The sequence below is a fragment of the Schistocerca gregaria genome, chromosome 2 (genome assembly GCF_023897955.1).
Source record: "Schistocerca gregaria isolate iqSchGreg1 chromosome 2, iqSchGreg1.2, whole genome shotgun sequence".
Lineage (NCBI taxonomy): Eukaryota > Metazoa > Arthropoda > Insecta > Orthoptera > Acrididae > Schistocerca > Schistocerca gregaria.
The window spans coordinates 115,533,521-115,559,390 of record NC_064921.1 but is presented as its reverse complement, the minus strand read 5'-3'; the positions used below and the strand labels follow the sequence as shown (position 1 = coordinate 115,559,390).

The 25,870-nt window shown below is 40.6% G+C and overlaps 1 protein-coding gene across 1 annotated transcript in view; it reads left to right on the top strand.

Moving 5' to 3' along the window:
* Positions 1-25,870, top strand: part of LOC126335667 (elastin-like) — a 98,663-nt gene that overhangs the window by 37,467 nt on the left and 35,326 nt on the right. Inside the window, exon 5 of the mRNA XM_049999123.1 lies at positions 21,443-21,609. Within this exon, the coding sequence (XP_049855080.1) occupies positions 21,443-21,609 (167 nt within the window). The remainder of the gene's footprint in view (positions 1-21,442; positions 21,610-25,870) is intronic.

The following is a 25,870-nucleotide window of genomic DNA, read 5'->3' as shown; positions in this document are numbered from 1 at the left end:
GAGCGAAAGGATGGAAAGGGTACACTGAAGGCCTCCATGAGGGGGAGAAGCTGTCTGATGTGACAGAGGGAGAAACAGGAGTCGATTTATAAGAGATAGGGGATCCAGTATTACAATTGGAATTTAAATGAGCTATGGAGGACTTAAGATCAAATAAGGCAGAAGGGATGGATACGTACCATCAGAATTTCTAAAATCATATGGGTAAGTGGGAACAAAACAACTACTCACGTTGTGTGTAGAATGTATGAGTCTGGCGACGTACCATCTGACTTTCCGAAAAATATCATCCACGCAGTTCCAAAGACTGCAAGAGCTGACAAGTGCGACTATTGTCGCACAATCAGCTTAACAGCTCACGCATCCAAGTTGCTGACAATGGAAAAAAACTGAGGATGTGTTAGAAGGCGATCAGTTAGGCTTCAGAAAAGGCAACACCATCAGAGAGGCATTACTGACGTTTCGATTGTTAATGGAAGCGAGACTACTGAAAAATGAATACACGTTAATAGGATTTGTCGACTTGGAAAAAATGTACGAAAATGTCCCAGAGTGCAGGATGTTCGAAATTCTGATAAAAAATTGGGTAAGCTACGGGGAAAGACGGGTAATATACAATATGTAGAAGAACCAAGAGGAAATAATAAGAGTGGAAGACCACGAACGATGTGCTCGGATTAAAAATAGCGTAAGACAGGGCTGTAGTCTTTCTTTCCTCCTGTTCAATCTGTACATCGACGAAGCAATGATGAAAATAAAAGAAAAGTTCAGTTGTGGGATTAAAATTCAAGGTGAAAGGATATCAGTGATACGATTTCTGATGACACTGCTGCCCTGAGTGAAAGTGAAGAAGAAGTACGACATCTTCTGAAAGGAATGAACTGTCTAATGAGTACAGAATATGGATTGAGAGTAAATGGGAGAAAGACGAAAGTAATGAGAAGTAGTAGAAATGAGAACAGTGAGAAACTAAAATCCGAGATTGGTGATCACGAAGCCGATGAAGTTAAGCGTTTCTACCACCTTGACAGCAAAATAATCCATGATGGACGGAGCAAGGAGGACATAAAAGGCAGACTATTACTGGCAGATAGGATATTCTTGGCCGAGGGAAGTCTATTAGTATCAAATATAGACCGAAGGTTGAGCAAGAATTTTCTGGAATGTACGTTTGGGGCACAGAATTGTATGGCAGTGAAACATAGACTGTAAGAAAACTGGAACAGAAGAGACTAGAAGCCTAAGAGATGTGGTGCTACAGAAGAATGTTGAAAATTATGTGGACTGATAATGTAAGGAAGGAGGAGGTTTTTCGCAGAATCGGAGAGGAAGGAACGTATGGAAACAAATTGAGAAGAAGAAGGGACGGAATGGCAGGACAGCAGTCATGACATCAGTGAATAACTTCGATGGTACTAGAGGGTGCTGCAGCGGGTAAAAATTGTGGAGGAAGACAGAGGTTGGAATACATAGAGAAAATAACTGAGGACGTTGTTTGAAAGTGCTAATCCGAGATGTAGGGCGTGGCACAGGTGACAAATTCATGGAGGGCCGCATAAAATCTGTCAGAAAACAGATGACTCATAAAGAAAAGGAAAACGTAGTTCGTTGAAGTCGTGTTGACGAGACTGATGCCCCGGGAATCAAACAGTGTGAAGACTATACCACGTGTGGACAGAAGAAGAAGCACTCACAACGACGCAGGGCGTACGAATGGTAGTTCAAACACTCTGATCGTTCTGACACCCAGACCAGAATGGTCAACGGTAAAAGGTCCTATGTCGCTGAAGGAGTGACAGAAACGTAATCAATGGCGGGCATCTCGAATAATTTTGTCACATTCCGGGTCGTCAATCATTTTCAGATACTCAGAACTACTAACTATGGAAAGATAGATCCTTATGATGTTTTTGGGGGTATCTTCCGTTAGTCGCGCAGGAATCATTTAAGGAAAATTGGTGCAAAAAGTGAATGTCAATGTCGCTTTGCATTAGTTGTATTCCATGGTGTATCGTTAGGTAAACAATGGCACTCTGTTACGGCCGCGCTAAAGGCAAACACCGATAGCTGCGCCTAGGTGCGGAACCGAAGTCTGCGTCGTAGCACCGCCGAAGGCTGTCTGATAACCAAGCACGAATCATGGCCTCTCTTCATAGATTTACTTCCACCAATACCTCATGTCCTATCTTCCAAACTGCGTAGAAACTCTCCAGCGAAATTTGCAATACTAGCACTCTTGGACGAAAGGAAATTGCGTTGATACGACTTAGTCACAACCTGGGGGATGATTCCAGAATGATATTTGCACTCTGCAACGGAATGTGTGCTGACATGAAACTTCCTGACAGATTACAAATGTGTCCCGGACCGAGATTCGAACTCGAGACCTTTGCCAACCTCGCTGGAGAACTTCTGTGAAGTTCGGAAGATAAGAACTGGGCTACAGGATTAACAATAGCTATGTGGATCTGTTGTCAGTCTTGCTAGGACAGCTCAGTCGGTAGAGCACATGCCCACAAAAGGGAAAGGTGTTCGAGTATCGGTCCAGCACAGTTTTTAATAAGCCTCTAAGTTTCAGGTTCAGCTCATATAGAGTGGAATCTCAAAATTTCATTCTGAAAACTGAATTTTTCCATGTTTAACTCAATTTTTATTCGGAAATTGTTAATTTGTAACTCGAAAGAGCGGTTGTTGTAGTAAAAATAAAAGAACAATATAGATATATATTTTAGCGCTAGAAAATGCAATTTACTCAACAAAAAAGTAAAATAAAAAACCTACAAAACAAATCTATATCAAACCTGGCTTCAACACTTCTCTTATCCATAAACATCTCCCGCATTTATCAATAGTAACACATAATGTTTCAAAAAGATGATATATATTTCCAGTGAATACATTTATTAAACTTTAAGACGTACGAATATGAAACCTTACACACATATTTACGAACCTCTCAAGTTTAGATTACAGAAGTTAAATATGCCGTCCATCAGCGAAACGAATAACATCACATCGATATTCAAATTCCTCCCATACTCGGGCAAGTATGACCTTCGTCACTGACGTTATGGCAGTACGGATTCTATATCTAAAACTGTCGATAAAAATCTGTTAATGTTCCACCCATTCGGAGCATCTATTTGGTAGCTGAACCTGAAACGTCTTTGCACTGTAATTACGGAATTGCTCTTCGCAAACTCGAGAACACAAAGTGATTTCTGCTGCGAAGTAGCATTTTAAGCATATGACGGTTACCAAGCATAACAGAAGACAACTGACATCTAGCGGCTATTAATATAAACTAGACCAATGTTATTTATAATCCGTCTTGACTGCAAAAAAATGTTTATTCACAAGATCTGTTTCGGTTCCTATAGAACCATCTTCAGATCTGCAATTTCGGTTACAGGAGTAACCCGTCCATAGATAGAGACGTTCACATGCTCCGTCACATGTGCAGGTTGCTGCGCATGGACGGGTTACTCCTGTAACCGAAATTGCAGATATGAAGATGGTTCAAGAGGAACGGAAACCGGTCATGTGAATAAACATTTTTTACAGCCAAGAAGAGTTATAAATAACATTGGAAAAAACCATTGATTGCGGTTATCCCATCAGATACTATGTCTGTTTTTGCAAAATAAACTAGACTATATATTCGCTTCTCCAGCAGTGGAGGCAAGGAGCAGCGATAAATAGTTTGGACAAAATAATGCTTTGTAATATGTATATTCTATCTGAAACACCCTGTATTATGTCCTGCCTTGTCGTCAAATATGGGGTGTCTAGGAAGCCTTGACAAAACATTCAAAAAAATTGTATTAATTAGTTTTATTACAAAATGAAAAGAGACAATACTTAACTTTGAAAATTACACAAATGCGTCGCAAGCAAAGGCCGACTTCCTAAATAATGAATATTCTTTAGTTAAAAAAATCACAGTTCATAGAAAGTACAGGTGAAGTAACTAGTATTGGCGCTTCTATCCAAGTCGCTAGTCCAGAAGCTGCTGTTCAACTAGGGCATCACCTGTCGGTCGCTGCGCTTAGGTCTTCTCCACATAGGGACCGATGCTGTCGCGTTGTTGTCCTGGAGAGGGGTCGCTCAGCGTGCAATTGGCTGACGTCTTCTCACTGTCATCTCTTGTCCACCGTTGCGGACTAGTGTACCGGTGCTTAACTTAAGTAACATGTAATTCTTGTCATTGATCACGATGAAGGACTTTCTGCTGAGTACAAAATAACAACAGTAACTATATATTTTTACTTTTGAATCAACAGTAATGTTTTGGTTACACAAAAGCGCATAAGTTACGAGATCAACCAGTTTTTATTACTTATGAAATACAATTTATATTCCGTACGGATATAAAATACACAATGGACTAATACTGAAAGATATACGGTTCTAATTATGTTCAAAACGAACAATTAAATGAACAAAAAACCACAGAGGATTCGTAGTCTACCATTTCCTCTTTTACATATACATTTTTGTTTCTTACCATACCAACTCTACCAACCCTACCGATTTCCCACCATCGACTACGTCACTTTATGTAGCGAAGCTGTACCCCTTGGACATAGCTATTTTGCACGATATACCACGCCGACACTCTACCAGTTTACAAACTTAGCCGTTTCGGAAATACTTCCTCTTTTGGTCCGAAATCCAATGAAAACCCGAAGTTTCCGCATTAAGACAACTACTGCGCTGTTTACTGCGTCCTCCCTGGCACGCTTTATATATATTCCACTGCTAGTGCCACAAGTTACCGACTGTGAGTAGTTACTGCACGTTGGCTTCGAAAGTCAGCTGCGGTCACATTAACGTAACTAGATTGTATAAATGATCTTTCAAGGTGTTCACCACTACCTTTGTATACTATTGGGTTGTTGTTCCAAAGCCGGCCGAAGTGGCCATGCGGATCTAGGCGCTCCAGTCTGGAACCGCGAGACCGCAACGGTCGCAGGTTCGAATCCTGCCTCGGGCATGGATGTGTGTGATGTCCTTAGGTTAGTTAGGTTTAAGTAGCTCTAAGTTCTAGGGGACTTATAACCATAGATGTTGAGTCTCATAGTGCTCAGAGGCATTTTTAGGTTCTTGCTCCTTGTTATCCATATTATGGCACATTTACATCTAATTTACGTCTACAGCATACTCCACAAGCAACCTAATGCTGTGTGGCGGAGGGTACTTTCGGTAACACTATCAGATTCCTCCTACGGGAAGAATCATTGTCGGTAAGTCTCTGTTTGGCTGTAATATCTCGAATTTTCTCCTCGTCATCAATACGCGAAATGTTTGTAGGGGGAAGTAATATGTTGACTGACCCTTCCTGAAATGTGCTATCCCAAAACATCAATAGCCAATCTCTCCGTGATGCACAATGCCTGTCATGTAACGTCTATCAATGAGGTTTGCTTATCAAATCGCCAGCTAAACGATCCCGTGACGAAACGCGCAGCTCTTCGTTGGATCTTCTCTATCTCCTCTATCTGTCCTACCTGACAGGGATCCCAAATAGATGAGCAATACTTAACAATGGGGCGAACAAGCACCTTCTAAGCCACTTCTTTCGTGGATAACTTACATTTCCTTTTCTTCCGATGAATCTGAGTCTGCTGTCTGCTTTTCCCACCATATGTTTTATATGTTCATTCCACGTGAGTTCGCGCAATATGTTACATTTATTTACGTTCAGGGTCAACTGGCAGGATCTGCAACATTGATCAATTCTGTGCGGGTCGTTCTGCAAATTCTTACTACCTTCTGGCGTTGCTACTTTGATATAAACAGCTGCATCATCTGCCAATTGCCTCAAAGAGCATCCGACGCTATCTATTAGATCATATATCGTGAACAGCAACGGTCCTATCACACTTCCCTGTAGTACTCTGGATATTACCTTTACAACTGTCGATTTAGTTTCATTACGTGCGACATGTTGAGTTCTGTCTGCATGAAAGTCTTGAATCCAATCGCAAGTCTGTTCCGATACTCCGTAAGACTGTATTGTTTTTCATTAAACGGCAATGCGGGACCGTGTCAAATGCCTTACTGAAATCAAGGCACACAGCATCAACCAGAGGGCCGTTGTCCAGTGCGCTGTGGATCTCATGGGGGAACAGAGCGAGCTGAGTTTTGCAGGATCTCTTTTTGTTGAACCCATCTTGATTTTTATAGAGGATATGTTCATTTGTCAAGAACGCCATAATTCTTCAGCATAAAACATGTTCCATAATTCTACAACAACCTGACGGCAACAATATATGTCTATACTAGTATGAATGTGTCTTACGCCTTTCTTAAAACAGGGAACGACCTACCCTTTTTTCCATTCGTTAGGTACCTATCGTTGCTTCAGCAATCTATGATAAAGAAATGCAGGAAGGGGAGCAACTTCTTTTGCATAATCTTTATTGAACCCTATAGGTAACTCATCTGGTCATGAAGCCTTTCCACTACTAAGTGATTGTAGCTGCTTTGCAATTCCGCGATAGGTTATCTCAGTATCTGCCACGTGAACGTTAGTACAACGATTGAAAGGCTGGACAGTGTTCCGATCTTCCGCGGTGAAACAACTTCTGAAGACCGAATTCAGTATTTCGGCCTTCTTTCTGGCATCTTCCGTTTCAGGGCCGGTTTGGTCGCTGAGGGAATTAATAGATGGATTTGATCCACTTACTGATTTTGCATACGACCAAAATCTCTTAGGGTTTTTACTCAAGTCAGTTGACAACGTCTTACTTTCGAAACCATTGAACGCTTCTCTCATTGCTCTCCTTAGGCTCATTTAAAGAGATGTATCGTTCATTACCATAAATGGAAATTTTGTCCTTTTCGCATTCTCCTACGACCGTCCAATCTAAATCAGTTGGTGTAGACAATAGCATCGTCAGTGAATAAGCTTTAGTGTTGTTGGTCCTGTCTGAGACCTCTTGTGTGTACTGAGAAGCCGGCCGTAGTGACACAGCGGTTCTAGGCGCTTCGGTCCGGAACCACGCTGCTGCTACAGTCGGAGCTTCGAATCCTGCCTCTCTCATGCATGTGTGTGATGTCCTTAGCTTAGTTAGGTTTAAGTAGTTCTAAGTCTAGGGGACTGATGACCTCGCATATTAAGTCCCATAGTACTTAGATCCATTTGTTCTGAGAAGATTAGAACTTCTTTTACGCCATGTTGAAGCACACAAGGTATTACATTTTTACCTGTGGAACTAACTCTCTGCAGTAAAACGAAACAGTTTTGTTAGTCAAATACTCATCGAGCCCATGAGCGTATTTGCCTTTCGCAAGTCTAGTAAGACGCAATCTTCCGTTTCACCTTTATTTGTCGTGGACGGTGGAAGCAAGCTGTATTTAACCTCTGGCGGAATTGTATTTGAATCTGTTCTGATGTTTTGAAATAGACTTGTTTTCCTCCAGTCACGTCGTAAAGTTTGAATATAGAATGTGCTCTATGGTCCTCCAACGTAAGTGATATTGATCTGTGATTCCGTGTATCCGCACTTTTTACCCTTCTTGTAAACAGTACTGGCTTCACACCTTTCCTGACACTCTGAAATCTGGCTGGAGAAGAGGTTCTTGGAAATATGAGCTATGAAATGAACTAATTTCACAGTGTATTCTACGTGTAACGTAACTGTAATTCCTTAGCGGCCTGGCATCTTGTTCTCTTGTTTTTCATTGCCGGACTGCTAATATCAGCCAGACGCTGGTGTGGTATAAAAGTTCTGAGTAAATACATTTTTAGAGGCGATATTTAATATTTCTGTTTTCTGTCTTCTCTCTTCAGTACCAGATGGATAGACGAGAGACTGGCTGGAAGTCTTGGCCCCGTTTATTGACCTTACGTATGCCCAGAAGTTATCAGTGTTTTGTAGTAAACATCTATCCAGGATCTGAGTGTGAACATTATTGTCACAAGGCCTTTCTTACGGATGGTAAAGATGCTAATAAGTTTTCTCTATCCTTTCCCTTGTTGTCTCTTTTTCGGGGAGAGTGTAGAGGTCTCTGTTCCTTGCAGCATTCTTTTAAAACTACGATAAATCGATGTGAGTCTTCACCGTATTTTATTACTTTACATGGTATGCATTTATCTAGACACTGAAGTTTATAGCGTCTTTCAGTTTTAGTCACAAAGGTTCTACGTCTACCATATCTGAAATAAAGTTCTCAGTTCATCATTTAAACAAGATGGAGACTGTTCGTTAGATAAAATATGTATACTGGCGTACCTTTCTTCATGATTTATTGCCTTTGGCGATCATCGTTTCCGTAATTTGATCGTGATCGTTAATAACTCCTATCGCTATTTTCCAGCCCCTTTAAGCATGTGAGCTCTGGTTAATAGTAAGGCCCGAGCGAATTGTTTATTATATTCCTTCCTGAAAGAAATTACAGTTTCCTTTCTGTAATTCTCTCTTAAAGAATCTTTTTTCATATGGCGTATGAACTTATTAAAAATGATTCATAGGTGCAATCATGCTTAAACCATAACTTCACTTTTAGTATAACTAGTCACTTATCTTTCTTGCTGTTAACAGTACTTACTAAGTTGCTGGGAGAGTGTTTCGTGTTGGCGACTTCTAGCCGCGTGGTCCTGGCTTACTTGCTGCTGTGTGCACGGCTCTCGAGCATTTCCTAGCGGAGCTTGCTGTTTGTTTGCACTCGCAAGTCCTAGCTGTCCGTGCACAAGCTGTGTACCTTATGTTATCTGACTTACACTGTAAACGAAATTTTGCTGTCGGCTAAGAATGCTTTGATTAACTGGCTTCGCTCAAGAAGTTTTCCTTTAATTTTTAATGCATATTGTAATCTTGTCCTAATTTTATTGTAAATCTTCTGATGTTAACTGTTGGCGGGTCTGCCTGTTGTTTTGGAGAGATTTGTCTAAACTGTTTTAATTATTTTATGATTACAGGACATAAAATCCCGTCTGAGGCCTGCGATCATTTTTATGTTTTTGGCAACCAATGCTGCACAGTCGCAATAAAGTCCTGAGATGTTCTAACAAAAGAGTCAATTAAACATCACATGGCTTTATTGTGATTGTACAGCATTGTTTCCTAATCATTAATTATTTTAATTGGCTGGTTTATTTAAATTTGATTAAGTCAAAAATTTTATAAAGACCAATATTGTTAAGGTCTTGTTTCTTGTATTGGTTGAAGGTCATTATTATTCTAATTCAGCAGCTGTCTTATTCACCATTTTGAACGCTTTCATCGTTGTAATGTCAAATCAACTTATCAACTTTAATTTCCTTAAGTCTTTTTTAGAAGGGGCCGTGCTATTACCCAAATATATATATATATATATATATATATATATATATATATATATATATATATTGTTCAAATACAAATCGTGTTGCTTAAAGGGGCCTAGTCCTTGTAAGTCGTTGAGCCTCATGATTCTCGATTTTAATAGCAACAGATTCATTTGGGGCTTCTCAGTCGAATGGACACGTAAAATGCCGCTTAACAAATAATTTTGCTTATAACGGAAAACAAACGGACCTTTTCCGTTGACACTGGGAGACCCTTGAAAGACCTAACGAGTGATATTTGTCTGGGCTGATAAAAGGCACAAACTGCAAAAACTAAATTGCAGATATATCCCCAAACACCAGAGATAATGCACCTCTTGACTCATAGAAGAGACACCCTCTATATACAATAAATACACACTCACAGTGTGTGGTCGCATTCAACTGGCAAGGCGATGCTCACTGTCTTTTTCAACATTCAAGGTCAGATATTCGTATAATTCTTCGATCATGGAGAAAACAATGACGTGTGCTGTAAGAAACTCCATAACTCCATACGCTCCGCAAGTCCATCAGAAACAGACGGCCTGGGCTGCTCATGGAGGGAGCGATTCTGTTCCAGGATAATGCACGTCCACATGTCTCCAGCGTCACGCAAAGTGAAATGACCAAGTTCGAATGGAAACAGCTCGACCATTCACCCTACAGCCCTGATATGTCGCCTTGCGACTTCCACATGTTTGGTCCTTTTTTTTTAAAAAAAAAAAAGAAAGAAAGGAAGCCTAGAATGGACTCGCTTCATCTTGGAGGAGGAACTGGAGGACTATGAGGTGGACAGAAATTCTGGCAATAGGGAAATCTTTGGCTCGTGAAACGGAGGGGCAGATGTGCTCAGGTCGCTGGTGATTACTTTTAAGTAAAGACTTCAACTATACCGGCATGTAACATTTGTCCACATCCCAGCCATTTTGTGTATGGACGTAAAACAATTATTTGAATATTTTTTCTGCTGTGTTCTTTGACAGGAAACATTCTGTAAAACTATTTCTCAGTGAAGTGGGATAATGAAAGATGTGTGTATGGTGAGCAATGGCTACAAGTTGCATAACATGTTTTGTTCTGTACCTGAATATGTGGATGATACACAGGATGTCCGGAAATTGCCGTTGCAAAATTTTTGTACTTGTAAAGTGGAGTGAGTAGATAATGTTCTGAATTGGAACCCATGTCCGGAAACATATTGTTTCTGTGCTACAAACATTTGAAAACTTGTTGGTAACACGACCACTTTCACAAGTAATTGAATAGGCGTGACCCAGTACATCACTTGTCTTACAGTTCCGCTCATTAAAAGGCAAATAAATTGATCACGTTTTCGTTAACTGGTTCTCGTCAACGCGATGCAGTACGGCCTCCTCCAATTAGGGCGGGAAGCGTCTCCTTGGAGAACCTCAGTTATGCCTGCTGAAAGCGAAGGTTCCCTTTATCGAAGCAGTTGGCTAATGGTGGCGAAAAGTGTATGCAGCGGCGTCGGACACTGTGAAGGACAATTTTGAGAAAGGCGACGAGCAACTCTTCCATTACCATAAGCATCGCCATTCAAAAGGACTATGTCGGTGTAGTCTGCAAACACGTACTCAGCGTTGTTGCTCTAACACTCACAAACACGTGAATAAGGCTCAAAGCCGGTCAGAGAGGTAGGGTAGATGTCTAATGACATAATCCGATCTTGCTGCATACCTACGGAGCAAACATGTTTTGAAGGTTACCAGAGATAATAGTAGGGGCAAATGGCATGTCTTTCTTTTGTCGCGGAGTGGTGTGGTCTTTCCAGTTCTGAGGAGTAGTCAGAAGCGGTAAGCTAGTGCTAAAATGCTTCCCTGTATGCTTGCCTGTACACTTCGATCGAGGTAATATGTTTCAGAGCCTACATATTCGCTGTGAGTGCTGTTCCTAATACTTCCACCAGCTACTTGAGGATCATTATTCATTTCCTGAAATATTATTACGTGGCAGATGAAACACTTTCGACAGTTGGCATCTTGGTATCCATATCATTGTTATCAGTTACGTTTTCAGGGAAGTGGGAAATTAATCTCCACCTCTTTTAAATGCACTTTGTGAGTATAAGAAATAAATCTTCCTAAAAACGTTTGCTAACTTCTATTTGGTTCGTGCTTGTAACTTTCTCGTTGTTGGTGACAACCCCTAAAATACGCCAGATGTTCTCATGTTCATGTAATGAAGTAATTTGTGTGGTTTTGAGTTTCAGTATAACTATAAAACAACCTCTTAAATTGTTTAATCCCGATACAGCAAGTCTTTAGACTTGGGAGTAAGGCTGACGTAATACTACTGACACACATTGCATTGTACCATGGTCAGTTAGCAGCACTTTGTACACATATTTTGAGTTTTGGCAAGCAGCTACACTAATTTCAAGCACACAATAATTTCAAGCGCTCATACAGCACAGTGCTTTCTTAGACGTACCCACAGCTCAGTGCATTAGTAATAATACACAGGTTTGTCACGTCACAATGAACAGTTTCAAATGTTGGTTGTTGACGTGGAAGTTGTTGAGGGTATCATTGATATTTATTTCTCATGTTCAAGAATTAATCATTGAAGCCAGCTTATCCTGTGTGTTTGAAAAATTGTGGAGTTAGAGAAGCACCATGAAGCATCACACAGATAGGAGTATAAAACTAAAGATTACACACTGCTATAATAAATACGTTATAGTAGGAAGTTTTCACAATTCACACCAATGAATTTCAAACAAGAAGAATTCCAAGAAGAAGTTTAATCGCAAGAGGGTTTTCAAGAGGAAAACAGACACCACACGATAACACAGGATTGTGCTACCCACACTGACAAGTACAGGCTTCACCTTGCACAGATAGACATACACACTTACTTGTTCCTTCGTTAGTGAAGCTATTCTTATAACAGATTCTTGTAATTACACAACATCATGTAGAGAGACTTAGGAAAATGAAAACAGTTTATTTTACTATTTATTCATTTTTAATGAAATGGTGAAAAGTTTCCATTTTTATGTTTATTGAAAATGTATAAATTCATTTCTAATGGGTGAATGTTTAGCACTCTTTGGAATCTCTGTAGTACAAACACGCTTTAATCCGTTCTTCGATTTATTCAGCAACTTGTACAAATATACACCAAAACTTAACAAACATAATTAATGCCAAAATTTTGCTTTTAATAGGGCAACATGGTTTCATAGGTGATGGGTTTTGTGTGATGCTTACGTTTGTCATAACTAAGGTAGTAAAACAAACAGAGAGCACAACATACAACGTATCTAGATTTTTGATCGTGTATGTTTTTGCGGTAAGTACAGAGAAATTATCTTTGTTATATTACGAAACTCAGATGACCCAAATCATTTAAAAATAAAATGTTTGTTGGAGACAGTACATTTTCGTTTAAACTGCGAGGCATTGTTATTATTGCATTCGTAAGTTATGAGTTTCGCTAGCTATGAGCATGACAAATCTTTTATGTTGTTTCTCCATTTAGAAATGATAATATTCTGGAGCTTGTAGAACTGCACATCTGAAGATGAACTGTACTGTTTCCAAAATTGATGATCTTGCGACCTCATACTCCAAATTAGCTAGGTGTGTAGCAAATTTATTGAAAAAAAATGATATTGTTCATAGATATAATAATGTATTAATCACGTGTTCCTGAAGAAATAAACTATAAAAGAATTTAGACGACTTTCCTCGTCTAAATGCATTACCTTATATCAATATTGGCGAGCTGTCTGTCAGTGATGATTAGCTGGTGTTTTACCACAAGATACCTGCTTTTAAATAGTGTTAATTAGCTGTCCATGAAATTATCTTCACACAAACAGGAACTCCATAGATCTGATCATGTTCTACAAACTGACTAATGTAATTAAGGCAAAGTCCTCACTCACTGGTCCATCATCACACAGCCTAAAATGATACGGCCAAAAACTTGAAATTTGAAGACGGTGTTGATCTTATACAGTAGGCATCGTTTAAAAAGGGATTTTTCGAAATTCCACCCCTCATCATGTGAATTAAAGGACGAATGGTTTTTTTAATGAATATGTCGCCATTAAGGCAATTTTGAAGCTAGGTCTACAGAAACTGGTATATGGTTTCTCGGTCATTTACTTCTACAGCCATATTATGCAAACCACTAAGCAGCGTATGGCAGAGGTTACTTTCCATGGTAGAAATATCTTCTTGTTCCATTAATGTATGGAGCGTGGGAGCATGACTTTGAAGTCCTACGAACACGAAGTAATTCATCTAATCTTGCCCTCCCTGCAACAGCGGTACAGCCAGTTCCTGAAATTTTTTAAGTATGCATTCTCGGGACAGTTTCTAATATCTCCGAATGTCTACCAGTTCAGTTGTTTCAGTATCTCTGTGACACTTTCTTATAGGTCAAACAAACCTGCGCCCATTCGTGCGGCCCTTCTTTGTATACATTTAATATCCCCTGTTAATCCCATTTCGTAAGAGTACACATACTAGAATATTCTAGGATTGGTCCCAAGAATAGTATGTTAGTAATATCCTTTGTAGACTGATTGTATTTCTCTAGTATTCTACCAGTAAATGGAAATATGCGATCTATTTTACCTATGACTGAGCCTACGTTCCATTTCATATTCCTATAAAGTGTTACACTTTGTTTGTCTGAGTTAACCGATTCCAACTGTGCCTGATTGATTCAGTATAGTCTGGGAGGTGAACTACGTAATGCTCAAGTAACATGCGAAAATCATATGAAAATTCGTCTAGTGGTTTTGGTGAAGCGTGTTCAAACAGACAGACTGACACGATAGTTTCACAGGATGCGAAGCGTAAGCCATATACAAGGTTCGCTTCGTGTGGCGACATGGTATTACCTCCGCATGCCTACACGTTACATAGCGCGTCTTTCCCAAATATCCAACCACATAACTAATGTTTTGTTACAAGAACGAAGAGGCAATAAATGACAGTGATTTGTCATGACTCGGATGCGAAGTCCTTCAGGTAAATTAGAATTATTACAGTCAGTTCTAATTGCATTTACTCATTAATGGCAGGCTGTTAAAGTAGTGTACGAGCATATGGAATAAGGTCATAGATATGTGACTGACTGGAAGACTTCTTGAACAATACAACCCAGTATGTTGTCCTCCACCGTGCGTGTTCATCAGAGACAAGGATTTCGTCAAGAGTGACCCAAGCAAGTGTCATAGGACCGCTGTTGTTTTCCACATATATAAAGAAAGAACTGGCAGACAGTGTGATCACCGAACTGCGATTGTTTACTGATGATGCCGCGGTGTACGGTCAGGTGGCTTGCGGAGTATGGATGTAGATGTAGATGTAGAGGTGTCGAAGTTGAGTGAGTGTAGAAAGATACAAGACAAAATTTCCAGCTGGTGTGATGAATGGCAGCCAACCCTAAATGTGGAAAGATCGAAGTTATTACGGATTAGTAGGAAGGTCAAACCAATAATGTAGTATTATTAGTGTCCTGCTCGACACTATCAAGTGGTTTAAATATCAGGGTGGAACATTGTAAAGCGATAAAGGTGGAACGAGCTGTCAGGGATGGAAAGTGATCGGCTTCGGTTTACTGGAAGAATTTTAGGAAAGAGTGGTTCACCTGTAAAGAAGATCGCATGTAGGACGCTGGTGCGACCTATTCTGGAGTACTGCTCAAGTGTTTCGGATTCGTACCAGGTCAGATTGAAGGGAGACATCGAAGTAATTCAGAGGCGGGACATTATATTTGTTACCTGTAGGCTTGAACAATACGCAAGCGTTAAGGAGATTCTGCGGGAACACAAACGGGAATTCATGGAGGGAAGGCGACGTTCTTTTCGAGAAGCACTAATGAGAACATTTAGAGAACTAGCATTTGAAGCTGGCTACCGAGTGGCCGTATTGCCGCCAAAATACAAGGGTAAGTCAATTATTATCTACAGTTTAGTTATTTCTTTTATTTCGGTAGTACTGTCGTTGCACGTTAATGAAGCATGCTTTGTTGATTTGTTGTTATATATTTGCAATTTTCAAGCCGATAGGTTAGTTTCGTTATCGCTGCCGTGCTGAAAGTCATGGCTGCTCCTCTGTCTATTTGCACCAAAGAAGATCAACATTCAGTGATCGGTTTTTTGTGGTCGCAATCCGTATCAGAGGCCGAAATTCATCGACGACTTTCGGTACGGTACGGGAACAGTGTTTTGTCACAACGGAGTGTCTACTAATGGATTCAAAAACTCCGCAATCGTCACACAAGTGTTACGCACGATGCAGGAGCCAGACGACCGTTTACCGCCACAAATGAAGAAATCGTTGAGCGTTCACGTGAAATGATTCTCTTAGAAAGACGATTAACTACTGACGAAGTGGCAAATTGTCTGCAAATTAGTCACGGTTCTGCCTACAAAAGCATTCACAACAGACTTGGGTTTCATAAAGTTTGTGCGGACGGGTCCCAAAAAAATCACACACTTTCATAAACAAACGCGCTTGGACTTCTACAAAAAAAAAATTTGGATCGCTATCGTAACGAAGGGGACAACTTCTTAGACAGGATCATTATTGGTGATGAAACATGGATCTATCATTACGAGCCGGAGAGTAAACGGCAGAGTATGGAATGGAAACATCCAAATTCGCCGTGCAAGAGAAATTTCCAGTCCCAACTGTCCGCAGGAAAACTAATGCTTACGGTTTTTTGGGAAGCACAAGGTTTAGCACTGGAACATTATGGGGAAAGGGGCACAACAATAAACATTGTACGTTACATTGAGATGCGTACTGCCAGGCTAAATCCTGCAATTCGAAGTAAACGCCGAGGATTGCTGTCAAAAGGTGTTTCGTTGTTGTATGCCTATGCCCGTACGCATACTGCTGCCCACACTGGTGAAACGCTCCAGAAACTCAAATTAGAAGTACTAGATCATCCTTCATATAGTCCCGATCCTGCCGCTTCTGACTATCACTTGTTTGGTCCACTCTAACAGGCATTAAGGGTCGCTCGATTTGCCTCGGACGAAACAGTGAAGGAAGCGGTGCATTCATGGCTCGCAGCTCAACCGAGAACCTTCTTTTATGAGGGTATCAGGAAGCCTGTACAAAGATTGACCAAGTGCGTTGAAAAGCAAGGAGACGATGTCGAAAAAATGATGTTGTTGTAAGCTTCCTACTTGATTACAATAAAATTTTATAACTACTTTGCGGATAATGATTGAATTATCCTCGTACATTGCGCGTAAGGACCACGAAGATAAGATACGAGAAATGTGGGATCATACAGAGGCATATAGACAGTCGTTTTTCCTTAGTTCTATTTGCAAGTGCAACAGGAAAAGAAATGACAAGTATTGGTACAGGATACCCTCCGCCACGCACCGGACGGTAGATGTTGTTATAGTAGTCAGTTTCAGATCAATAGGAGTTTCCACAATCACAATAACAACAGGTAAAACCAAATTAAGTGAAGACATTCTCTCACATTCTAGCGTTGAAAGTATTGCTCTGGGCTGTATTACGAAGTTTTTAATAATGATGGTGGCAGATATAAAGCAAGAAATGGACTATATCTAATCACTTAAAGGTAAATGAAACTCTTACTTCTTCAGGCACTCATTCTCTAAATACGTTTTCGCAATGACATTTCGTATATTTTAAAGCTCAACTGCTAGTAGGCGTTTATATATACTTGTGTAACACAAATAATATGAAGATGATGAAGAATAAATTAATGAACAAATTAATCCATGGGTTGTGAATAGAGCTCACTGTTTTATGTAATTACAGTGATACTCGGCGTGCGTTGGTGATAGGAGGGACATTTAAACCCTAGCTGGCGATTGTGCTTTTCGTAGGTAAACACGAGTACTTCTGAAGCATTAAGTTTATTGGAGTAGAATTGTCCTGCGTATAAAGTCTGGTGGACGGCAAACAGGATGCCGTTAAGTCACGAATACCTGCAGACACTTGCAAGAGTAGCAGGCTTCCCGCTGCGAACTATCAAGTTTGTTATTGTAAGGCTGCATTCCTGACAACTCAGGAAAGCAGCCAGACACTCGAAGCCATCCGCTGTTGAAAACTCACCCGAGTACTGGGAACTGCCATGGCATGGAACATGTGAGAAGAAATGGGAGTTCCTGAACCACCCGCCAGCAGCCATAAGATGGCAAATTTTCATCCTGCTAATTTTTATCGTCGCTTAGTGATACAATCTCTTTCGCTGAATGGGCCAATCCTTGATGTCCAGTGCTTGGTGTAAGGAACCCCTTCTTTTACAGTTTTACAATTTTGTTTCGCGTCTGCAAATACCAAGTAGAATTCAGAAAGTAAAGCGGTACTGCAGAACGCGTACAGTCTGGAATAAGGATTTCAGTTCCCGCGTTGACAAAAGGAGCCGCTGGACCAAATGGCATTGCGGTGAAAGATGGTGAGAGGCGCTGTTGCTAGACATGAGAACGTCCTTACGTCAGCAGGAAAGGTACCTAGGCCTACGAGAGACTGGCTGCGGCGGCTACACCACGAATTTAGGCCTGAGCTCGCTCAGCTCAGCAGACAAACTACGTTTGTACATCTGTTACCTCATAACTACGTGTGCACGTACAAAGGAGAATGGCATTTTCTACCGGAATCCGCTATTATGCAGCCTGACTGTTACTAGTCCTACAATGATCACAAGTCCACAGGCCTACTTATACTCGTAATTTGTTGCGGCTGTACTGGGGTACAATAAAATTAAAAACATGGCAAAATGATTATCAGTGACATAAGGCACCCTTGTTTGTATCAAATGAGGACTCTTCAGCAGGAGTGACTAAATGCTATAAACAGCCGTTATACTATTTATATCGCGTACTGATCTTAAATTAAATTTTGTTGCAGTACTTTTAACCAGTAAAACTTCATTCCAATAAGAGATGCAGTTATCGTTAGTACGTACACGCCCAGCTGCGAAGTAAAAGGTTTAGAAACGCATTTTGTCTGCTGAGCTAAGCGAGCGAGCGAGCTCAGAACTACCTGCGTGACGTATTTGCCGCGGCCTGTCTTTCTCGTGGACCTCGTGAGGTACTGTACGTAGAGATAGCACAGTTCTTCTAGCGCGAAGCAAGTAAGGTTGCCTAACAAATATTTGCTAATAAAAGTCGATTTTTCCACGAGAGGTATTAGAAGAAGCCTACAGGTCATAACTATTTTCTTACAATACTATTACAACGCCAGAAATCGATCATCTCAAATAAATACTCGTAAATGAATAATGTTTAAGCTGACGAAAATGTACGAACGGCTATAAAATGTCGCGAGTGTAAGTACGAGGCACAGGATGCGCTCCATATTTGTCAGTCGCTGATAGGATGCCTTCCTACCTAGTTATGTAATATGTAAATAGTTGCTTTTCAATCAATCATTATTAGCTGTGTCGACATTATCAGTTTACGGTGTACAAGAACGAAGGACGGACTGTCTTAATCCCCACAAGACTCGAATGGAAAAGCACGCCCAGTCATACTGTACGCCTCTTATATTACCTTCTATGGGCTGACTGGCTAAACTCAGACAAATGGTTGCTGAAGGGGGTTAGGACGTCAGACGAGCCGGCTTGAAGCAGGAGAGGCACCACAGCACATTTTAATTTTCACTGTCTACACTTTTACAAATAAATTCATAAAACTTTGTCAGTATGACCAGGAAGGATTCAGGATTACACTCATGGCAACAGAAGTTCAAAAACATAACAAAATAATTTTTTTTACATGTGAAATTTTGTCATTTTTTTGCTAATTATTTTCTGCATATGTTGCTAAAGGTACACTTTTCTTCATAAATGAGAGAGAGTCTTCGATGAATTTTGCACGCCACACAAACCACACTTACCGGTGTATGAAGCTCTAGAATTTATTTAATTTATGAAAAAATTACTGAGCTGTTACATTTTAAAATTCATGTTTGGATAACCTCAAATTTTATAGTTAATTATCTCAATTTTTACCACAGTATTCAATAGATTTGGAAAATTCTTGAGTTTGTCATTAAGGAGTTTGTGTTTAATAAGCGTACCAAGTTTGAAAGTAATAGGCTATTTGTTTTGGATTTTACATGTACCTAAGTACAGAAATTTGTGTTTTGCGGAAAATTGCCGTAATGCTTCTTCTTGTATTTATTAGTCTTTTAGAACCGTCCAGCACGATAAGCAAGTTCTTTTTCATTTTCTAAATCAGTTTTCTTTCTTTTCACATTCCTATAATGCACTCTTCTTGATTTTATCACCTCAAAAACTTGTATATCTGTTCTCACTGCAGGCTCTCTGCCTGTCGCATACAAAGCTTTGATGCAGTTCACTCCGGCCTTAATTCTCATTTTTTCTAAAACATATTTCCTGCTTTGCACACCATCGTTAAAACATGAAACTGCATCATAAACACCAATAGCAAGAGTATCTCTTCCCAAAAAATTGTTTTTGAAAATCTTTCCCATACACGTGACTTAAAACTTTCATTTGGTTTTGAGTACCGCCAGGAAGACATTTCTTCAATAAGTTTTCATTTGCAAGGTTCCTGAATGTAGGTTTGATGACTTTCATTACAGCAGTTGGTAGAGAATTCCTGTGATGATATTCTTCACCATCAGCAAGTGACCTTTGGTAGCCACACCACGATTGAATTCCTTTTTCGCGCCGATTGTGGATAGGGCTATTGTCTATGGACATTTTGGGGAGTATAAGCCCCAATCTGCTTGCTTCATATTTTTCAAGTCCGCTGTGTTCCACAAAACAACACAGCCAAAAAAAATCGTTTCGAAATTCATAACACCACACTACAAGGCCTTCAAAACAGAGAACAAACAAAATCAGCGATCAAAACAATGCATGTCAGTAGCAGCAGAGAATGTATCGATATCAATAGTCCTTCCTTTCACGTATGACAATCTCTGGCGCAAATATAAACATTCGAATCCTGCAGAGCAAATTACACGAACGTATGACAGGAGAACGCTGTGCAAAGGGGTATGGCGCTGCATCTTGGTACACTTCAAATAACGTGACTTGTAATCTCTCAAATATATATGTTTTATACAGCAAACTATTCAAGAACAGGCATATATTTGCAAAATCGATTTTTTTAAATTTTAGACTTTCTACCCTCCTTACGCATTCGATTCCTCGGTCATCTGCCTCACAACATCGCGATAAGACTCCTGCAGCGAGACAATTATCGCGGGCAGTAGCCTATGACAGCGCAGTCACCGGAACGCCATGTCGGCCGCCGAGGAGTGAGCTACCTGGGGGGAGAGGATAAAGTCTTGCGGTCAGCCAGCGTGGAAAACGGACGAGACCCTCGCCTCAAAGCCCCTAAGCACGCCAGATGAAAGCGGTAGACTGTCATCTCGCCGCCACCCAACCAACAGATCGACGGTTCACACCGACCTCACACCTGTTGCACGCGCTTCCACTCGAGACGTGAGTCTGTCGGGTTTAAAGATGGTTCATTTCCCCTCCTACGAGTCAGTTACTAAGTAGTGTCTATGCTTTCTCAAATCAGCCCTGACACATCTGATTGTATTAACTGTGTGACCAATTTAAAAAAAAATCAGATTAATAATTTCACCCTACTCTTTCATTCATTTGTTGGGTATATTCCAATCTCCGTCTTCTCCAATTGCTATCATCCTGTCCCGTCTTATTATCAGTGTTTTTCATATCTTCTTTTCTTCGACGATTCTTCGTAAGACGTCCTCATTCCTCACCTTGTCAGTCCATCCAATTTTCAAAATTCATTTGTAGCATCATATCTCAAACACTTCGATTCTCTTCCGTTCCCGTTTACATACAGTCCGTAACACACCACTATACAGTGCTGGACTTCAACCGTACGAGTACATTCTCAGAAATTTCTTTCCGAAATTTAAGATTTATGTTTGTTACGAGTAGATTTGTTTTGGCCACATTCCTTTTGGCTAGTATGCTTTTTATGTCCGCGTTGCTTCCTCCGCTTGTGTACTTCAACCTCCAAGGTAGCAGAATTCCTTCGTTTACCTCGTCGCCACCAGTTATGATAAAGCTGTCGGTTTTTGTAACTAATTCTTTCAATCTTAAAAGTTTGTGATTCATTTCCTTGTGAATCTTCAGTTCCAGAACAAGCAGCAGAAAGTGCTTTCACTGACTCTAAAATCGAAAAGTCTCTGGCGCACGTCGATAGTAATTTCTGCTTCCTTGACAGCAGTGTTAAAGAAATGGAACCCATCGGGATGCCCTTGCAGAAGCAGTTAGAAATAGTTGAGAAACGCAAATACAAGGTGAGTGACGTTAGAGATGATACTGTGACGCAGTTTTGGCAAGAAATCCAGGGTGTTCGGCTTTTGCACTACCTGTGACATCCTCACAAGCTTGATCGTACATCTCTCCATGAATATTTCAACACATATGCACCATCAGTGTACTGTGACATGGTGAGATCATTTTCCTCCTTCAAATACCGAGTGATCAAAAAGTCAGTAAAATTTGAAAACTTAATAAACCACCGAATAATGTAGATAGACAGGTAAAAATTGACACACTTGCTTGGAATGACATTGGGGTTTTATTAGAACCAAAAAAAGGAAAAAAAAAGAACAAAGTATTGCTAGACGCGTGAAAGACCTCTTGCGCACGTAGTTTGTTGATGATCGTGTGCTCAGCTGCCACTTTCGTCATGCTTGGCCTTCCAGGTCCCCAGACCTATGTCCGTGCGATTATTGGCATTGGGGTTACCTGGAGTCGCAAGTGTATCGTGATCAATCGACATCCCTAGGGATGCCGAAAGACAACATCCGACGCCAATGCCTCACCATAACTCCGGACACGCTTTACAGGGCTGTTGACAACATTATTCCTCGACTACAGCTATTGTTAAGGAATGGTGGTGGGCATATTGAGCCTTTCCTGTAAAGAACATCATCTTTGCTTTGTCTTACTTTGTTATGCTAATTATTGCTATTCTGATCAGATGAAGCACCATCTGTCGGACTTTTTTTGAACGTTTGTATTTTTTTGTTTCTAACAAAACCCCATGTCATACTAAGCATGTGTGTCAATTTGTACCTCACGATCTACATTATTCCGTGATTTATCCAGTTTTCAAATTTATACTGACTTTTTGATCACCCAGTACATCCTTTCTGATTGCGACAATGAGTCACTGAACTAAATTTAGGTAAATACCTCCGACTTCATCGCCCAGCAGACTGAAAGGTGAGGAGCGATACACTAGTAATGTCATAGAAGATCAAAATTTTAGTAAGTAGATGTGACCGAAAATTCTTTAACTACCACGGTGTAGATTTGAAAATAAAAAAAATTAAGCACTCTGAAATAGATCTCCTTAATGTAATCTACGATATTTAAAACGCATATTAAGATACCATAGTACGCTATAGCATAATTCAGAAATGGATTCCAGTTGAAATTACCGTTTTATGGTAAATATTAACATAATATTCTCATGATTATTTTCCAATACATTTCACCCATTTTCGTTACTTACATATGTACATAATTTGCGTGTTGATGTTACATAAAAGACGTAATGTTAGTAATGTAGTGGATCCGTAATCGCGGAGAGTAGGTTTCGAATCACGGAATGCTCATTCTGGTTTAGGCTTTCTACAATAGGCCTACTTGTAAGGCAAAATGTTTGATCAGGTGAACATCTGCAACTGAGAAGCGTATTAAAAGGATAACTATCCTTTTCGGTTGCAAGTAGGCAACGACCTTGCCACACTGGTATCACCGGTTCCCGTCAGATCATCGAAGTTAAGCGCTGTCGGGCTGGGCTAGCACGGATGGGTGACCATCCTGTCTGCCGACCGCTGTTGGAAAGCGGGGAGCACTCAGCCCATGCGAGCCAAACTGAGGAGCTACTTGATTGAGAAGTCGCGGTCCCTTTCTCCGGAGACTGACATACGGCCGGGAGAGCGGTGTGCTGACCACATGCCACTCCACATCCGAGGCCAGTGACGCCTAAGAGCCGAGGATGACACGGCGAATGGTCTGTACTGTTGGGCCTTCATGGTCTGTTCGGGAGGAGTTTATTTGTTTTTTTCTGGTCGCAAGTAATTTTCTTAATTTAGTCTACGACCGGTTTAGAAGTTTTAAGTTTCATCATCCAAATAACAATGAGAACATAAATGTGTGGCGCTCGGGCGAGTCATTCATGGGCCAACACACTCGTGTCAAACAAACGCACGGGAATGCTGGGTTAGCAACCACAGCGCTCACCTTGACAGCATGAGGTAGTGGCTATCCTACACTCCCAAGCGTCTGTTTGACGGGGGTGTTTTGAATAACATGGCCCGACCTCCACACATTTACGTTCTCATAATTATTTGGTGGCAGGTTCGAAACCTGTAGTGGAATAAACTGAAGTGGATTTTTATTCTGTAAATTTTTAAGTAATTTAACACGAATTATTTATAGCTATGCCTGCGTATCTCTCTTCTCTCTTACTTCTATAATCTAAACATATGCTCCACACCTGGTAACCTTAACTTCGTTTTTAAATTTTTGTAACCGTTTGTGAAAGAATGTGTAGCTCAAGATGGCTTCAAACAATTCGCGCAACCACGAGTCATTCTGATTTCAAACAGGTGATGTGAAATTGAATTTATTCTTCATGCGATAATTGTGAGGACCATCATCTTTATCTGCAATAACTCTAACTACAGACACTGTGGAAGCCGGCCGCGAAGTTCGAGCGGTTCTTGTCGCTTCAGTCCGAAACCACGCGACTGCTACAGTCACAGGTTCGAATCATGCCTCGGGCATGGATGTGTGTAATGTCCTTAGGTTTGTTAGGTTTTAGTAGTCTTAAGTTCAAGGGGACTGATGACCACAGCTGTTAATTCCCATAGTGCTCCGAGCCATTTGAACACTGTGGAATGCATTGCACGTGATATCGGGCTTCAGTTGCTGTAGGGTATGCTGTCCTTTCTTCTACATGTACTCTGGGTCGACATGCGTTACTGACGCCCCACAGTCACACTATACACTCGCGATGTGAGTTAGAGCATATACTCAAATGTCGCGTGTGGCTTTACAGTTGTCAACTAAGAACTTATGTTCATTCTGTGAAGCGGTTTATGTATGTGGGATATTGCAGATGTTGGCCCGATATCTAATCTCCTAGGTGCTGTGACCATTGCCGTCTTGCACCGAATAGTACCTCAAGTTCACAGTCGATTTACGGACGTGCCATGTTCATTATACATCTGTCTGTAACGGACTGCCAGATATCTTATCTACATTCACGCCTTACATCGGAACATTCGGGCAGCACATCCTCAAACGCACAACCCTTCCCATGACTTTCTGCCACTAGACTTACCCGCAGCATTACGTAAAGAATCAGAGTAGAATTCTCATCGTAATCAGCAACGGCTTCTCCCGCAAGGCGAAGGAAGGCTCTACGCTCTAGAGAGTGCGTTACACTTCGAAACCCACGCGCGTGGTGGAGGGAAGTGGAGAGGGGTGATGAGCATAGCGTATATAAACCACGGAGGAACGTCTTGGCAGCATCAGTCATTGCCTGCTTGCAGTCTACCATCTCCAGCAGCGGCAATGAGGATCCTGGTAAGTACCCAACTGTACCGTACTCCTGTTTCCATTTTGTAAAGCGTTTCGGGGATACTTAGTGCATTCATTTGTATCTGTCGTATTCTCGTGGTATTTTTTCTGAACCACACTGATTGCAGTTAGGAGTGTTAAAACACTCCTTCATTCTGGATCCTTCACTTCTGCACAGTTTCGGTTGTGATGTCATTTTCATGAGATTGTAGTAAAAACCCCTAAACGGACATTTTTGAGTACAGTAGTGGTTTGGCGATATAGTTAATTCTGAAAATTTGAGATCTACTTACGGAAATATTCTATTTTCTTAAAAATATACTACCGATTTTTCCAGCCCAGGTCGTGGAATTCAAAACCAAGTGTTAGAGATTCTAAAGGACTACATACTGATGAAATCGCAAGTCCTATAATTATGTGTCTTACCAAAAGCAGTGTCAGTTATCAAGTCTGTCTATTAGTGTTCACTATTAGGCACCTTCTTTTTGAAGTCTAACAGCATAGTGTGTACGTTTTCTACATAAAAATGAAAACAAATAGAATGTATTGGCCAAATAAGAATATTTCTCTTTATAGACACCGAGTCGGGTTGTTATTCGGGAGGATCGCAGTTCGAATCCCTGTTTGGTTAATGAGACTTAAATTTCCCGCGGTTTCCATAAAAGGGCAAGGCAAATACTAGGTTGGATCCTTCTAGAAAGACACGGCTTGTTTTTTCCCCGTCCTTGCCTAATTCGGGACATTAAACACTAACATCTTCGTCGCCAATATTTCAACCTCAACAAACAACTCTTCCTCAAACTTGACTCCTGCTGTTCGTTACTTCATAATACTTTTTCCTGAAATATAATCTCCTCCAACTATAGAGTTCGATTACATAGTCATGAATGCCCTGTTTTATGTACCCACTTTTCGTAATTGTATTTTCTATTTTATTTTTCCTCCAGTATCTTTTCT